The sequence below is a fragment of the Bombus impatiens genome, unplaced genomic scaffold, assembly GCF_000188095.3.
Source record: "Bombus impatiens unplaced genomic scaffold, BIMP_2.2 scf_0114, whole genome shotgun sequence".
Classification (NCBI taxonomy): domain Eukaryota; kingdom Metazoa; phylum Arthropoda; class Insecta; order Hymenoptera; family Apidae; genus Bombus; species Bombus impatiens.
In genome coordinates this window covers 1,338,857-1,355,457 of record NT_176533.1, presented here as the reverse complement: position 1 = coordinate 1,355,457, position 16,601 = coordinate 1,338,857, and the positions used below count along the sequence as shown (strand labels likewise).

The 16,601-nt window shown below is 30.5% G+C and overlaps 6 protein-coding genes across 12 annotated transcripts; 2 read left to right on the top strand and 4 right to left on the bottom strand.

Moving 5' to 3' along the window:
- Nucleotides 1-117: 117 nt before the first annotated feature.
- LOC117151206 lies at nt 118-575 on the bottom strand. The gene has a single exon (XM_033318767.1). It carries the CDS (start codon nt 568-570, stop codon nt 277-279), a length of 294 nt encoding a protein of 97 aa, XP_033174658.1. The 5' UTR covers nt 571-575; the 3' UTR covers nt 118-276.
- Nucleotides 576-1,271: 696 nt separating this feature from the next.
- LOC100743614 (protein mago nashi homolog) lies at nt 1,272-2,285 on the bottom strand. Its single transcript, XM_012380938.3, has 2 exons — nt 1,908-2,285; nt 1,272-1,830 (listed from the first exon to the last, which is right to left on the bottom strand). Exon 2 carries the CDS (start codon nt 1,799-1,801, stop codon nt 1,361-1,363), a length of 441 nt encoding a protein of 146 aa, XP_012236361.1. The 5' UTR covers nt 1,802-1,830; nt 1,908-2,285; the 3' UTR covers nt 1,272-1,360.
- A 398-nt stretch (nt 2,286-2,683) lies between these two features.
- On the top strand, nt 2,684-5,659 carry LOC100743488 (synergin gamma). Of its 2 annotated transcripts, none has more exons than XM_003486460.4 (6): nt 2,684-4,031; nt 4,160-4,535; nt 4,620-4,783; nt 4,890-5,031; nt 5,150-5,292; nt 5,419-5,659. In XM_003486460.4, exons 1-6 carry the CDS (start codon nt 2,886-2,888, stop codon nt 5,638-5,640), a joined length of 2,193 nt encoding a protein of 730 aa, XP_003486508.1. In that variant the 5' UTR covers nt 2,684-2,885; the 3' UTR covers nt 5,641-5,659. The 2 variants fall into 2 exon arrangements, with proteins under 2 accessions (XP_003486508.1, XP_033174648.1); XM_033318757.1 differs by having other exon boundaries at nt 5,150-5,347; nt 5,381-5,557.
- A 20-nt stretch (nt 5,660-5,679) lies between these two features.
- On the bottom strand, nt 5,680-8,561 carry LOC100743368 (transcription elongation factor SPT4-A). 2 transcript variants are annotated; one of them, XM_033318764.1, is made up of 5 exons: nt 8,426-8,561; nt 7,854-7,934; nt 7,667-7,773; nt 7,519-7,574; nt 5,680-6,355 (listed from the first exon to the last, which is right to left on the bottom strand). In XM_033318764.1, exons 2-5 carry the CDS (start codon nt 7,914-7,916, stop codon nt 6,237-6,239), a joined length of 345 nt encoding a protein of 114 aa, XP_033174655.1. In that variant the 5' UTR covers nt 7,917-7,934; nt 8,426-8,561; the 3' UTR covers nt 5,680-6,236. The 2 variants fall into 2 exon arrangements, with proteins under 2 accessions (XP_033174655.1, XP_033174654.1); XM_033318763.1 differs by lacking the exon at nt 8,426-8,561 and adding an exon at nt 8,068-8,212 and having other exon boundaries at nt 7,854-7,973.
- A 555-nt stretch (nt 8,562-9,116) lies between these two features.
- Nucleotides 9,117-11,098, top strand: LOC100743129 (geminin). 4 transcript variants are annotated; one of them, XM_012380934.3, is made up of 5 exons: nt 9,117-9,246; nt 10,036-10,151; nt 10,224-10,351; nt 10,452-10,624; nt 10,693-11,098. In XM_012380934.3, exons 1-5 carry the CDS (start codon nt 9,184-9,186, stop codon nt 10,747-10,749), a joined length of 537 nt encoding a protein of 178 aa, XP_012236357.1. In that variant the 5' UTR covers nt 9,117-9,183; the 3' UTR covers nt 10,750-11,098. The 4 variants fall into 4 exon arrangements, with proteins under 4 accessions (XP_012236357.1, XP_012236358.1, XP_012236359.1 ...); XM_012380935.3 differs by having other exon boundaries at nt 9,120-9,246; nt 10,069-10,151; XM_012380936.3 differs by having other exon boundaries at nt 9,138-9,460; nt 10,069-10,151.
- On the bottom strand, nt 11,000-16,432 carry LOC117151205 (smoothelin-like protein 2). 2 transcript variants are annotated; one of them, XM_033318762.1, is made up of 5 exons: nt 14,525-14,884; nt 13,180-13,255; nt 12,482-12,605; nt 12,185-12,336; nt 11,000-11,799 (listed from the first exon to the last, which is right to left on the bottom strand). In XM_033318762.1, the coding sequence occupies exons 1-5, from the start codon at nt 14,592-14,594 to the stop codon at nt 11,676-11,678; spliced, it is 546 nt and encodes a 181-aa protein (XP_033174653.1). In that variant the 5' UTR covers nt 14,595-14,884; the 3' UTR covers nt 11,000-11,675. The 2 variants fall into 2 exon arrangements, with proteins under 2 accessions (XP_033174653.1, XP_033174652.1); XM_033318761.1 differs by lacking the exon at nt 14,525-14,884 and adding an exon at nt 16,335-16,432 and having other exon boundaries at nt 11,190-11,799.
- Between the last annotated feature and the right edge of the window lie 169 nt (nt 16,433-16,601).

Sequence of the window (16,601 nt, the reverse complement as noted above, 5' to 3'; positions counted from 1 at the left end):
TCTTACTGGTACATAAATGTTATTTATTTGTCATGTTATTTGATCGATAATTATATCATATATTTTTGCACTTATCATTATGAAATTTTGTAATTTCAAATATTTTTTCATACTTGTATATTTATGTTGTATATACTTGTATATACTGTTTTTTCTGTTATATATCACACAAATTAATATGATATAATTCTATAATATATTTTATTTAAATGTATAAATTTTTTTTAATGATTCCTTTATATTCTTTTCCTAAATACTTCTAATTAGTAATTATACTCAAGAGTTATTACTACATTTATGGTAAACAATTTGCTTTGGTTTTTGAGTACAATCATCGATAGGCATTTGTACGTAAGTGAACACTTTGCCTTTACAGTAACAACAAAATTCCTTAGAAGGATGAGAATTATTAAAATGCTTTTCTATAGCAGAGTGATTTCCAATAATACTCATGTTGCAAATATTACAATATACGTTTGAGGATCGAAATCGTGAGTGTACTGAATCTGTAACAACTCGATCTGGATACTTATGATTTGAGTTGGTTGCTTGAGTATCTTGTGAGGACATTTTACTTCTGCAATACATATACAATGAATCACTATTACAATAGATGATACTTGTAACATAATTTTTATCTTAAAATGATTGCACTAAATTTTTACATGTATTTGTGAATATATTTAAACATCTAAAATGTTTAAACATACTAAATAAAATTAAAAAATGTAAGATATTAATGTTTTACTCTAATAATGTTAAAAAATACGCATCTTGTGGCAAAAAAAGTTTTAAAAAATAGGAGTAATAAAAACAAACTAGTGTTCAGAATACAATTTAGATAAATATTGTATTAATTAAGAAACGTATGTATTTTAAAATTTCTTCAAATTTTTAATATTTAGGTTAGAAAATTATAACCTAAAAGTCACATACTTACATGAGATTTCTTTTGATTAATTATAATAGTCGGCCAACATTGAACAATGTGCTTACTTTCTACTATCACATATACAAGATGTCTGCATTATTTATAATCACTTCTTATCTTTTATTAATACTTTTTTTACTATAATACAATGTACATTATATACTAGTTTTTCATCCAGGCATTCATGTACAAATAATAAGGAGTATGATTAATGATTTACAAACATGAATAATCAGCTAAGTTATGACTCAAATTATTTAATGTATCTTAATATATAAATATCTGTGACTTTTATCTGATAAGAGTTAATATCACAATCAATTAAATAAAATACATAAAATTAATTAAAAATTATCATATATTTTCTTACACAATGAAGTAGTTAAAGATACTTAAACTTGTAATACATTGTATGATAATTATATATATTTATATAGGTTTTATTTTAAAGTGTAGTCCAATGAGAGAAAACACTAAGCATTTCAAATCTTGTACAAGATAATAAAAGCATCTTAGTCCTTCTGGATCCCGTGATTGATTTACGTCTAATAAAGAACCAGTTTTTGAAGTCGTAAATGAAATATGTTCATCGCCAATTACAATCTCTAATTCTTGCCGTCCAACGCGATCTGGTTGTGGCCACAAAGAATCGTCCTCCTGCATAATTTCAGAGTCTTGAATAATCCTCTTTAGTTCTTCCATCACGCACTGATGTACATACGCTTCTTTTCGAATCATTGTATCATTCTTGTAATTTGAATTATTCGCATATCGTAGTTTACCATCAGGTCTAAATTCAAATTCGAGAAATTCATGACCGAATTTTCCTTTATGACCTACATAATATCGTATATAAAAATCCGTCGACATCCTATTATGATGATTTGTTGAAATGTAACCTAAAATGATGAATTCATACTAGACTTGCGTTTCAAAATACTAAAGCCGCATAAATTAGAGAGGTTATTTCACGTACCTTAAGATCTCTCTTTTTATAGTTAATTGATATTACTTATTTTTATCGTGAGAATATATGCACAATTCTGTAACGATTTCAGCAATAAAAGCTATTAATACTGAATATATTAAACATTAAAGGAATTACTTAGACAATGTTGTCATACGCGGCAATACCACAAACATTCCCTTAAGCAAAAGACACATTAAGGCGATTCATATGTAATTGCGACGTTCACATAAAATAAGATGATTCTCTTTTCTCATCCATTATACCTCATATTTATAAATTTAATAATCTAATTATTACTTTATCGATAATTAATTGGCATATTTCATTTGTTATTTTTTAGATTTATATTCTTTGACGGTAATAAATTTGTTAAAAGGAGACTTAGGAAGCACTTATGGCCTAGAAAAGATATTGACTAAATCAGCAAAGTATTAATAAATCATATTTTTACATAAAGAATATTCCAAAATGTGTTTTGTTTTATCTTACATTCAACAAATATCATACTAAAAATGAAGATCATTGTACATCGTTATTTGTAGTGTGAATCATCTCAAACTTGAAATTTGAATAAACTCCATCACACAGAATCGCACTTGTCGCTTGTCGCGGATCTACCTTCGTAACAGAACGTCGTCCAGTGATCATCCGGTGACATCTGAATTGTTAATTCTTGTTTGCCACGCAGTTGTCTCTATTTATATATTATTATTATCTCGAATTTATAATTCTGATCTAATCGAGAAACGACGTTACTCTTCGTACATCCTTTGCAATGGAAACGATCTATGAAAAATGTAACACAAGTGACATGTGGAAATATAATTTCAAATAGATCGTGTGAATCAAGTGAGATGTTTATAGTGTTAACTTTGATGTATGTACCAGGGTAGTAAGCTGAAGGATGAAATTATACTACTCGACGAGTTCACGTAATTTAAGCTCGTCATAGCGAAAGCTCGGTCGAACATCAGTTTATTAATAATGAACAAGACTCACATGGATAAAAGACTGAATCAATTGCCAACTTGGCTGTGGACTAATTCCACTACTTTACCACCAATCTATAAGATGGTATGGGAAGCGGTGAGAGAGGACAAACTCAGAACCAATGGAATGCAAACCGAGCTATTGGTCGATACAAACAAAGTCTTTCCTTTATTGCTCACTAGTCAGCTTCCTACAGAAGTCCTTGGACACATATGGAATTTGGCAAATCAAAAGTATGCTGGACAACTCACAGAGCAAGAATTATATATTGTTCTTGCTCTTGTTGCTGCAGCACAGGCTTCTTACACGTTCAATAGCCTAGATATATTACATCTACTTCCATTTCCACCTACTCCTTATTTGAACATTGAATGTTTAATGAATCTACAGCCTGTAACTCAGTTAAATTCTGCAGCTAAGTTTCAAAACCTTCAAGAAAGTTCTGAAATCGGGTTTATTAGCTCTGATGAAAGATATTCCTTGGAAGTTAAGGGAAAAATGAAATTGCATCAACAAGGAGTCATATCTTCAGACTTAAATGTGCAAATGACGAACAATGTACCTGGAAAAATTTCATGTTTTGATAATAAGTCTTATGTCTCTTCTACTACCATATGGGATTCAAATAATGTATCAAAGGATATGAAGCAAACTTCGCGCCCTCAATTAGATTCTAAACATCAACCAACAGCAGATCTGTGTGATGACTTTTCTGAATTTCAAAGTGCTCCAATTCCTAACATTCCTAATATTCCAATTTGGGATACAAAACAGGGCTCAGCCATTGGAAGTAGACTTGCAAATCATAATTTAGGTATTAAAAAACCAATGGAGAAGTCAAAGAAGAATAATATAAATGCTAAATCTGCTCATGGCACTACTCAAACACGTATTACATCTTTACCATTAACTACAATGTCTCAGAGTAAAGATCAATCAACATTGGATTGTTTATCAGAATTATTTCCTAAGTGTGCAATAAAAAATCAATCTAAAACAGTAATTCTTAAGGATACAGTGATAAGAAATAATGATCCGCCCAAGGACCATAGTGAGAATGTAAAAGATTATACAAGTACAGAAATTATAAATTTACCTAATGACAAAGATGTGTTGAATAAATTAGAATGGATGGATAAGGTAATTTAATCTTCATAAATTATATTAAAAAAATAGTAAAAAAGAAATTAGTTATAGCTAGAAAAATGACTAAAAATACTTTGTTATTTTTCAATAGTATTTATTAATAATTAAAAATTCATAATTAGGTTTCATCAACAACAATGGAATCCACTCAACAGGATCTTATGAATCTACAACTTGTTGAAGATAAATATAGTGCCTTGCGTGCATTGGTTCAAGAAACAACTGTGTCAACTGAACCAGAGGCAAACGCAAGTTACAGCAATCAATCAACTGATGAATTTGGAGAATTCGTGTCTGCAGAACAACCTGCTAGTAATACTCCTGCCACAAATGCTTTAGATACTGACAGTTTTGCCGATATTTTTACAGATTTTGAGTTTAAATCTACTAACAATAATAATGCAAACGCAGCAGATTTTAATCTTATGCCAGATATTTCTGAATCATTTGACAATCTTAAGCTTGAGGATAATGTAGAAGAACGCTCCTTAGAGATAGGTAATTGATGTTGTATATTATTTCTGATATTTAATTTCTTTTTTTATCATAGACAGTATCATTATAATTACATTTTACCTTAAGGGAAAGCTCTTCAGAAGGAAGATGCCATATCAATTAATAGTATAGAATTCATGAATGGTGCATCAAATGCATTAACTCGATCAGGATCTGTGCCTAGTTTAGATCTTAAGTCTTTCTTACCGTCAAATACTGAAGATGAGCAAATAGTAGATACTACACATCAGGTTATTGCGATATTATACATTACATATGTATTGCAAATATTTTTTATATATTCAGCATATATACAAAGAATATAAAAGAGGATTTATAATCTACTTGGTTTTACAGTCAGAATATTGGGAATGGAAGCAATACATGGAGAGCTGTGTATTATTATTACAAGTAGCTGCAAATATATTTACAAACATTAGTTCAGAACTTGTATTACATGAAGTTTTAAATTCAGTACAAGGATACAACTTTCTATGCAGTAAGTAATACTTCAAGAATTTATGTGAATCAATTAATTTCGGAAAATTATCGAATTACTTTCTTGTAGTGGTCTAAAATATATACCGCTATTATTGTGTGTTTCTTTTTTAAATCAGATTTAGCCGAAGTCGCAGCTGTTTGTAGACGGGTTAATTTTTCATATAAGGAAATGGATATCAATATAATAGGTTTTGATGAACTATTAATGGATATTGATCGAATTTGGGCAGAAATGGAACCATTTTATGCAAACATACCAGTAAGAAATATTACTATCTTATATAATTTTTATTAATTTAGAGTCTTAAGTTTATAATACATATAATACATGTACATATCTTATATACAAATACATGTCTCTATATCTTCGCATAAAACATTTCAGATTGTTACGGAATTACCAGCTTGGCCTTTACATCAAGGTGAAGCCATTTGTTGTTCACTTTGTTTAACAGTTATTACTAGTGGCAGGGTAGTTTATAATGAAAATAATTATCACGTTACTTGTGCTAATCTATGGCTTAATTGTGTAAACAATAATTTGCCCGTGATGCGGCATCCAGTCTGTTCTCATTTGAATATGTGTCCAGGTAACAATCATATTTGATATTGATCTGTATTAGAAAGAAAAAAACAGAAACTTACATTCGTAAATTTTTAATGTACACACATTAACTTATTACATGAGAATTTGTAGAAAATCAGAGCAAACTAACTTTGTATTTAGCTATAATAATTAGAAAATCAAATATTACCATTTTTTAAAATTTATCGAATAACACGAACATGATTTGAAAAAGTGATGTGGAACGTGTTTATGATAAGAGAAAATGGATTCCACACATGTTGTATATATTCTTTAAATTCAAATGTTTTCAAGATATTACTAACTAGTCTGTTTAAAAATCTGTACAGATATTGAGAGATTTAGAGGAAATATTAATATATTGTAATCTTTTGGAATTAGAGAAAATGTAAAGAGTCGCGAGCAAATCTTACAAAAATCTTAATTATAGTCAAAAAGGTTGAAGGAATTAGAAGAGAATTCTTGGAACCTGAACAAAAGTTCATATCAATCAAATCAATATAATATTTTCATGAAAATCTTATAAAATTCTTAGTGCAAATACTAGATAAATAATTACAATATTCTAATAAATAATATTACAAGAAAATATGGTAGTAATAATACAAACTTTGAAATTATCTTTGGCTTGTATCACGTGGTCTGTACGCTATTCCTCTGCTTTTCATCTCTCTTATAACACCTGCTGGTAATCGTCCTGATACTGATATTGCATATACACCTTTGCAAAACCGATCTGAAAGGAGAAAAAAAGATTGAATCTCACTTATTTTACAGCAAATATTTATAATTATTAGCAAGAGATTTTGTCCACTTATTTTGTTTTAAGTTAAATGAAAAAGACAGCATGTAAAAAATTAATGCAAAATATACATGAAATTAAAATATGTTAAAATAGAATCTTGTGTACGCACATAAGCATGTTCCTTAATAATTATACATACTGTCATACATATTAGTGAAAATTCTGTATAAATGTATAATAATATATAATATTAAGAATCTCAGATACACAAACTTATTAAATTGCAATATATATATATGTCGGAGATGAAAGAACATCGGGATTTCCCGTCCGGAATGTTGGGAAAAATCCCAATACCCTAGTTCAGACTTTTACTATAGCTGCACTTAAGTAATAAAAATAAGAAATAGTTTTAATGTTCCAATCCGATTTTGTGACAATGGGTTCGGGCTCGAAGTGACATAGCGGGTCACGGAAGGGACGTCTACCTGACGGAGGTATGAAATGATTATATGGCTCTCCTTAAAAACAAAGATTGACCCGAGAAGTGGGGACAGGAGTATATAAGGGCCGTGACCATGGCTACGTCTAGTGACCAGCTATGTCACTTCGAGCCCGAACCCATCGTCATAAAATCGGATTAGAACATTAAAACTGTTTCTTATTTTTATTACTTAAGTGCAGCTATAGTAAAAGTCTGGACTAGGGTATTGGGGTTTTTCCCAACATTCCGAACGGGAAATCCCGATGTTTTTTCATCTCCGACATATATATATATATATATATTGCATTGTTTTATATTAGTTGCATTTTTTGTATTGAAATATTGGCTTAAAAAACTTGTACAAAGTCCTGCCTTTCAATACATTTACAATATGGTATAAAACATGATATAGATTATTGTTATTTGCACTGCCAAAAATAATTATTAAAGAGAAAAAAAAAGGAAAGGTTAATACATTAGAAATTTGAAGCAGCATTAATAAAATGTAAGATGTCAAAATAATGTAGAATAAAGGATAACAGTTTATAGTATGATTTACTATGAGATAATGTAACTGTTATAATTTTGTAAAAGTGTACAAGAATAAAATAACGATATTTCTCTTGCTTAATCTTAACTTATTGTGTCTAGGTACAAATTTCTTACTTACTTATTCTTTGCCATTTGCAAACCCAGCTATCCTCAGGACTCATTGCAGCAATCATACTAAACATATAATATCAATTTTAGTAATTTGATTTCACAACAGGAAAATCAAATATTGTACCAGAAAACTGTTTATTATTTATATGACTTACCCATCGAAATTGGAGCTTGTACAATCAAAAACATTATCCTTATTATTCTTCATTCGTAAAAATTCATCGCAATTATCGCATCCATCAAATTCAAATTGATCAAATGTCTGTAAGATTAAAATTTTTAGTCATATAATTGTATGATGATAATTATATATATTATAGTTAGAAATAGAAAAAGGTATACCTTGATCAAGGAACATACTAAACAAGCTCTTAGGCCACGTAAATCTTTAGCCACGGTTTCCATTATTGCGTATTTTTCCACCTATAATTTTAATTTAATCTTTTAATAACATGTATTTTTGGCAATATAGATAATGATAATATTAATGTAATGTAAATAAATATATGATTTTCTACAAGTAATTTCTTCACTACAAGACAGTTTAATTATTACTTTTATAGTCTGTAGTTTATAGTACAGTATACACAGTATAACGTAACAAAATGCAATTTACAGCTACTTCGTAATATCCATTATTTACAGTATCAAAATAAAATCAAAATCTAGAGGAACGAGAATGTATATTCACAATTCAGAAGTATTCTAAATTATTCTAAAATATTGATTTCGTTTTTGACTATAACCTCTCAAATGAGACCGAAAAATCGGATATGTTTATCAAACTACTTTAAGCAATTATATCTGTTGCTGTTTAGTCAAATGTATCTGGCTTAGAAGTTCAATTTAACTAATTCAAAATCACTTTTATAGATTATAATACACTAATAATTATCACTACCACTTTTGCTTACCTCTTTGATACAATTTACGTCTTCTCTACTTAATAAGTACAACTTTTTAACAAGTTACTTCTCACCACGCCCAGCAATGGTCATGTACACACAGAGGTCTGGTTACGACTGAATAAAATGGATCCGAAACACTTATTTGCTGAAACAAGGCATACATCTGTTGCACACCATCTCTTTGTTTACGGCAAGTAGTGTGTTGCCATCTATCCTAATGCGATCCAAGTTACTGATCCTTCTATATCGAATAGATGGCAGCACGCAACTAGTTTGTAGACAAGGAGAGAGATAGTATGCAGCAAGGATAGCAATAACGATTAGTGTTACTCTTTCACCGCTACGTGGTGATAGTGTGGATGATTCGAAAAAATGCATATTAGTGAAAATAGCTAGTTGTGAGGATTAATTTAGGAACATTTATAATTTCATCTTTCGAAATAAACTGCTGTAGTAATTCCTTTTTTTAAATTTCTTTGTTTATAAATTAATTTGTTAATTAATTTAGTTTAAAATACTTCATGTTTATAAATCTATTTAAACTTTTTGTACCAACAAATATCTGATGCTTTCTTTCACGCCAAACATTTTTATTTTGATAAAAATAAAATAGTTCTGCTTTTTTAGGGAATTATTAAGTGGTATAAAATAATTTTTCATTTATATATCCACGTTATTTGTCATAGAAACTATCCTTTATCCTTAACAGTGTTATCATTGCGTTACAAAAGCTGCAATTTAAGAACCAATAAGTAACGTACTAAATGCGGGAAAATCTTACATTCTGCGTCGAAGCATTTGTCGTTTGTAGTGCACATAGGATGAAGGTGGGTTAGTTCTTCCGAATTTGTACATAAGAAATATTTGTTTTGAAAATATTGTAGTTCGGATATATTATTGAATTCTATCATTCTCCGTCTATGCACGTATATAGTTTGTATTTATTCTAAATTATTTAACTGACTCGCGTTTCTAACGGCCACTATCATGAAACCTGGAGGTGGCACAAAGGTTTCTACCGCCAAAACTGTTGCTTCTAAGGTTAGTGATACATGTAACGACGTTTTTCGTCACTTTTCATTTATAATAATCAATGCAAAGTAAACTATCGCTTACATTACAATTTTGCAAAAATTCCATCATTTCGTGGAATTTTATATATTAGAAATTATAAACATCTTAATTTATGAAACTCTTATTTTACCCATCTTCTTTTATTTACAAACTTTGATTATTAATTAACCGCCGTTTTAAATGTTGGGTAACGATCTTAAGTTGCATGTGGATCATTACTGTAGGAAATTCATTTATTTTGTAGGATCATTTATTTTGGAAATTTATCAGGGAACAAACACGTCAAAGTAATTGAAAATAAGTGAATTTATACAATTTTTATGGGAATCCATTTAATAGAGTATTAACCAAAATTTTGTTTCCATAGATGGAGTTCTATTGTATTACAAGTTCATTTTGCATGTCATATTTAGAATATCTTCTCTTACTATCCTTATTTTGTACTTCCTAATTTCTTTTATATCTTTAGCATGGCACATGATCCAGGTAACATAATTAGAGGCTTCATCATATGTCATATTTTTTATCTTTTATTGAAACAGGATAAGGTCAGAAAGTCTTTGCACGTTTTGCAGCCGACAGCCACTAACAAAGAAAATCTAGTTGGTGGTAGGAGGATGCTGAGATCTTCCCTATCAGGAAAAGAAACACATAAAGGGTAAATAAGTTTTACAATTTGCTTGTTTTATATTTTTTAAATGTCATATTTAAATTACATTTTATTTTTTAGCGAAGTAAATGAAAAATCTAAAAATGAAGAGAAACCAAAACGTAAGAAAGTAATTTTAAAAGATAAAGCAGTTCAAACCGCAAGAGGAGGAAAAATAAAAATTGAAGTCGAAGACTTAACATCTGAAGGTATGCTTTTATTCAAAAGAAAAAATTAGGGGAAACTATGATCCTTCATGTAATTATTGAATTATTGATTTTGGAAATATTTGTTTCATGCTTGCAATAGCTGGACCTAGTGAAAACTACTGGGAAGTCTTGGCTGAAAGGCGACGGATGGCGCTTGAGGATGCGTTAGAAGATAACAAAGAATTGACTGAGCGTGTTGAGAAATTAGAAGAAGAAAATCGCATATATAAAGAAATGTTGGAAGAATCGAGATCACTAGTCGAAGTTTTACAGGTATTGTAACCAATCCTACTTCTGCAATGTTCAAATTCTCTGCAATTAAATATAACATTGTCTTGCAGGAAATGCTTGGAGAAGATAGAAATGACATAAATAATTCTTTAGAAGATACCATTTAATCTAATGTTCTGCACTCACGTACTAATTAGTGCCTTATGTTTAAAATACAGTGCTTTAAACTAGGCACAATGTGTAATCTACTCGTTAATAATAAATATTGATGGGGTGCGTGATTAACAAGAAAGTCTGACTGAGTAAAGATCCAATAAACTAAAAATGGAGACATTTGTTGGTGTTTCTAAATTCATTTTAATTGTCTTTGGTTACTTATTCATATTACTTTATCATTTAATTAATCAACTAAGACCATAGCTGCAACTACAGATGTATTTATCTCATAGAATATCACTTAATATAGTATAAATGTTAGATATTTTTGATTATAATTAATAAATTGATTTTCTAATACGAGTTGAAATTTTCTTTCATTACCTTCTATCTGAAAAATTCGTGGTTCGTGTTACATCGTCGTTAACAAAAAATAACGATACTAATCGAGCAGATTGCTAGCATCACATGTTTATTTCATAAATCTTTGGCGTAGAAGACCTTGAATTCCATCGATAACATCAATGCTATAACATCAGTTCCCTTTTTTGTTATGACTGGTATGTTTTGTTCACGCATCAGTCACAGCACTACATGTTCGAGGAAGCCGTTTTATTTATTGCATCGTTTTTCGGTAAAAATAATTATACATTCATTGGAAGGCTGCCAGGAAAGTCGTGCGTAAAAATGTTGCTGAACGCGTTGCTGAATGCCAGATGCGCAAAAGCGAACTTTTTCTATTTCTTCACTGTTCTCCGCCCGAGGATTTCGCCTGAGCTTGTTTCGTTTTTCTCATTTCATATTTGGAGAATGCGCCGTTTCCTTGATGATCTATTCAAATGAACAGCAGACGGACTCGCGATCCGCGAATCGTATTAGGCGGTTGAATGTCGGGTTTGCACTGCGGAACGCCATTAAGAAGCGTCAAAGTAAGTCCTTAATCCTCGTCTTTGAAGCGGCGATAGATGGACTGTACGTAGGTGAAGACGCACTTCCAGTCTGGTCGGCGCATCATCACCATGTCCTCGACATCAAGTAACGGTGCTATCCCGGCGAGTTCACTACAAACATTTAATCACTCTTTAACATTGGTGATACTTAAAGAATATTTCAGAAATCATAAAGATCTAAGTTACATTTCTAAGATCTAACATACAATTTAATATGTTAAAGTATTTATAAGTTTGAGTAAAATCAATTGTCTATCCAAAGTCATACACTACGCGTACTAAATTTCTTCCACTATATTTTCATTTATTTTACAGATATAAATGCCTGTTTTATTTCAAATTCAACAAATATTTTTTGGAGGGACACGTCAGAACCATAAATAATTAATTTATATAAAAACTATAGAACATCAGGAAAGTAGCTATTAGACGATACAAAAAAGAAAGTCCGAAGAAAGACTGAAAAAGAAAGAAGAAGAAAGAAATTGAAGTTTACTCGGCTTTCGTAAACGCCAACTCGAAGTTCATTTTGCGGTTCTCCGGCCGTAGCGAGTGATAGTCGAAAGCGTCTGGTCTAAAGTGATGAAGCAAAGCGCAAAACGCCAATCCATTGTTCCAGCTCGTCGAGAAATTATCCAGTTGCACGTTCTGCAATAGAAAACGCAGCTATGCAACGCGATTCACTAATTTTCCGAACATCGTAATTTTCTCTCGGCTATTGATTATTCGCGTGTTTTCTGCAAATAACATAGACGCTCTCGCGTGTGAAGCTCCATTTACAAGGCGGATTTACCTCGTACTCTTTGGTTTTGGAACGGCACCACGCCAGTAGCCGCTCTTTTATTTGCACCGCGTTGTCCCGCACCGCTGGCTCGGTAAACTTGAATCGAAACTCTGTTGCCGGTGACTTTACGGGACTAAATATAGAAGGAAAAGCCTTCGGTTAAGCTTTCGAAGAAATGGAAGGTGCATATAAATATAAAATGTACGGCGGATTAAGTCAATTAGCGAAGATTGCGCTTGAACGATTGCTTATGACTTAATTTTCAACTTTATTTAACAGTAATAGAGAACAGTAACAGAATTTAAATCGAGTTTAGTTTCAACCATGGAAAATTATGTCTGTAAAGATATATTTTATTTACAGATTTTAGAATATTGATCTAAAAATTCCAAATTATAATTAGGAATTGTTAAGTCCATATTTAATTTCTAATCTACAATTTTTCGAATATTTGTTTTCTAATTTTTATAAGCTCTTTCTATTATTCATTTTATAATTTAAATGAACCTACTATCCTAAATTATATCTAATACTCTGGTCGTCGTTACAGTTAAGTAACAATAATTATTCCAAGGAATATAAGTTTCATATATTTTTGTGGTACAACCGAAATAGAGAAACCAGTTGTCTAATAATATCCATTCTTTCGCCGATAGTAAAAACGAAAATACCTATTATATAAATAAAGAACTCTCGTAAACGATTACCTGGGTGACGAGGCGGCGCTATTTTGTCTGTCGAGTTCACGAAACTTGGCAAACGGCGATAGCGGCTTCTTACGAGCTGAAAAACGAATAAAACGATTTAAATTGAAGATGTATTATAAAAAAAAAAAAAAAAAAAATGAATCATAAAACGTTAGGGTTCATTGAAATGCATTCTGTCATCCCATCTTATGTTAATTTCTCTATCATCTAATTAAAAAAGTTTGTCAATGAAAATCGCTAAATTTGTGAGAATTATTATTAGGACTGGGCAAAATTCAAAACTAAAAAAATAATTTAAAAATTAAATTAAAAAAAATAAAACAACTAAAACTTTCGTTTCTCAACCTCGTCGCTGTTCCTCGATTCGAGGTTGCTGTTTTCCTTTTTCCAATCTATTTAACGATTTAAACGATAGATTACAACATTTTGTTATAACACACGGTCGTTACAAAATCATCTTTCGTTCCCGATTTCGTGATTCGAGCCGCAACGAGGCGATGACGAAATCGCTCCAATAACAAGAAACACGTGGAGCTGAATGTAAAACTAAAAGACTTCTAATCTAAATTGTGTACTCTCTGTGTTCGTGTGAGGATAGTTAGCAGCGAAACTCTTAAATAAAATGCAAATAGGAGCCGAGGTTCATTCTGGGTCACAGCAAATTTGTCACTTTCTTTTATAATAGATGAAAATTACAGAGGAAGCACTCGACAAGCCACATTTGCTACTCTTTTAAATGGAAATTTCAGTTTTTTTTTTAGCGAATTCATCTTTTATTTATTTATTTTAACAATTATTTAGAGATAATATTATAATACTATTATTATAAAATTGCGTTTTTATCGGCCTTGCAGCTAAACGATATGTTCAAAATATCGCCTGTCATAATATTAGAATATCGAAGATATTAAACTATTGCTTGTCTTAATCATACCGTTGAATTGTATCAAACTTTCTCAACTCGTCGTTATTATTAGAATGTTTACATATTTGAACCTAGCGGATTTTTTGCATTGTCAATTATTTTTAATCGTAAAGTGAAACTAAAATAAACAAATCTACAATAATATAATTTTCATGTTATCCTCCTGTGAATCTTCATATAATTATCAACGAGCAGAATAAAACATACATATGTTCGAATAAAATGTACGGTATGCATACATTTCATGTATACGCATAATTTTTAAAATAACGATCTCCGCGCCATAGAATCGAAATTTTTCATTCTATTTGCCAAAAGCTATTATATGACAACCAAAATAGGTCACAAATTCGATATAGGTAGCTGGAAACAAAGTTCAACCGAAATGGGTATTCGTGTGTAAATTTCACACACTCGTACCTTTTTGAGTGGGTGTATGTGTGCGTTTTGAACACACGGAAAACATGTGGCGATTTATATATATGCGCATATGTAATGGTATATATTTTTCCGGCGCGAAAATGCAAAAATTGAAATCGCCAGAAGCAATTCCTCATTGATTCCGCGAACGAAGACTTGGAAACTTGGCTGGCGCGTCTCCCGATTCTCTTTCTCTCTCTGTATTTACAATCTGCAAATAAATGCACGTGTACGGGGCACGCTATTTTTGTGTCGATAGAGGACGAATTGCTTCTCCGTTAATCGAAGAGCCATTCGTTATTTATTGGAACTTTCTGATCGAAGATCCATCGTGAGAGCACTTTTTGATTCTATTTTAAATTCCATTTTAAAAACTTGAAATCTTATTTTAGAATTTTACTTTCAATCTTATTTTAAACGTTTGTACTTGATAATTGTTAAATACTCATTTTTCTTTTCGTTATTTAAAATATTTTAAAAGTAAAACGAGAACCCGATACTGTGTTTCTTGATCTGTCAATGTTTGTTTTATTAATTTTTATTATTTTTTATTAATTTTGTAATTTCCAGTCAGTCCTTTTCGTAACGTCTTCGTAAAAGAAGTATTTTTTCTAAGAATCTTTCTTAAAGTACTGTACATTTTTGTTGATCTATTCTACATTAGCTTTAACTATTTTCTCAGTCCTTTCACTTTAGTGTAAGCTTTACGATGTTTTTCTTCGTCGTGATTATTGTCAGTTGACACACACAGTAGAATCTTAGTTTATTCCGGATTTAACGAATTTATAATTAGTAGTTATCATTTCTTGTTTAAATTAATTCATGTAAATTATATTAGTAAGTGAGAAAGGAAAGCATGTCGAGTCACGAGTGTTAATAGAGTGAATGTCAATTTATCTATTTAGTAATATTCCTCGTGATTCTGTGATCTGCTAATGCAGCAATCAATGTGACATCATTCTCCATTTCCGCCAAGAATCCAAGCGTCGAGTGTAGGATATAAATCGTGCGTAAATTAAAGATCATCAAGCTTCCGGTATTTTTTTCCATCATCGTTTAATTTTTACAATTGAACTGTTTTAAGGCTTCTAAGTGCATATTTGATCCTTTAAAATGTTCTCTGACTGTATTGCAATTAGATTCGTTAGTTTCAAACAGCTTCAGGATTGTGTGTGTTGTCGCTTGTTTTATGGGGGGACATTGTCCAAGTATTTAAAATTGAATTTTCACGTAATTAAATTCTTTAGCTACTATATAAAGATATATATACCGAAGAAATAGGACACAAAATATTGTATAAAATTTAATAAAAGAAAACTGGTACAAAATCTAATAATAAATTGTACGGAAGCATTGACTCAATAAATAATAATTCTATTGCCAAATAAAAGTATTCTTCTGTACGTAATTACTCTACACATTTTTTAGGAATTTAATTATTAGACTATGGATGTTTATTCATTTATAGAAAATTTATAGAAACTACTAAACGTTCGAATATTTCATTGTAATATTTATATTATAGTACTTAAGAGCAGATCTCTATTTAGGTTCTACTACTTTAGTTCAATTTAGTTCATAAAAGTATGCATAAAGATCCACTGTCTATCAATTATCTCAACTAAAATAGTAACACGGTGATACTTGGCAGTTATTAATACTCGACGAAGAAGTAAGTGGGATATAAGAAACAAAAATCTGTCAAAGGAAGTAAAACTGGACGTGAATAGTCAGACAAGGTCCCCCTCTTGCATTCTACTGCACCTAGATGTACTAATATACAGTAATGAACAAAAATATCACCACAAACCAGATTTTCTTGTAAAATTCTGTGTAAATTTATAAAATTCACGGTTCCTTTTTTCAATTCTCTTTTGTTGCATCGTCAAAATTCATTAAGCAGCTGTGCTATAAAAATAAATAGCAAAAAATAATAAAATAATAAAAAATGTATAACGAGTTGCCTTTACAAATTATATCAATGACATTAGTTATGCAAACTAGTATTATCAAATAAGTTGAAGAAACGTAACAATCAAATATTTTTCAAAAATCTTGTATCTTCAAATCTACAGCT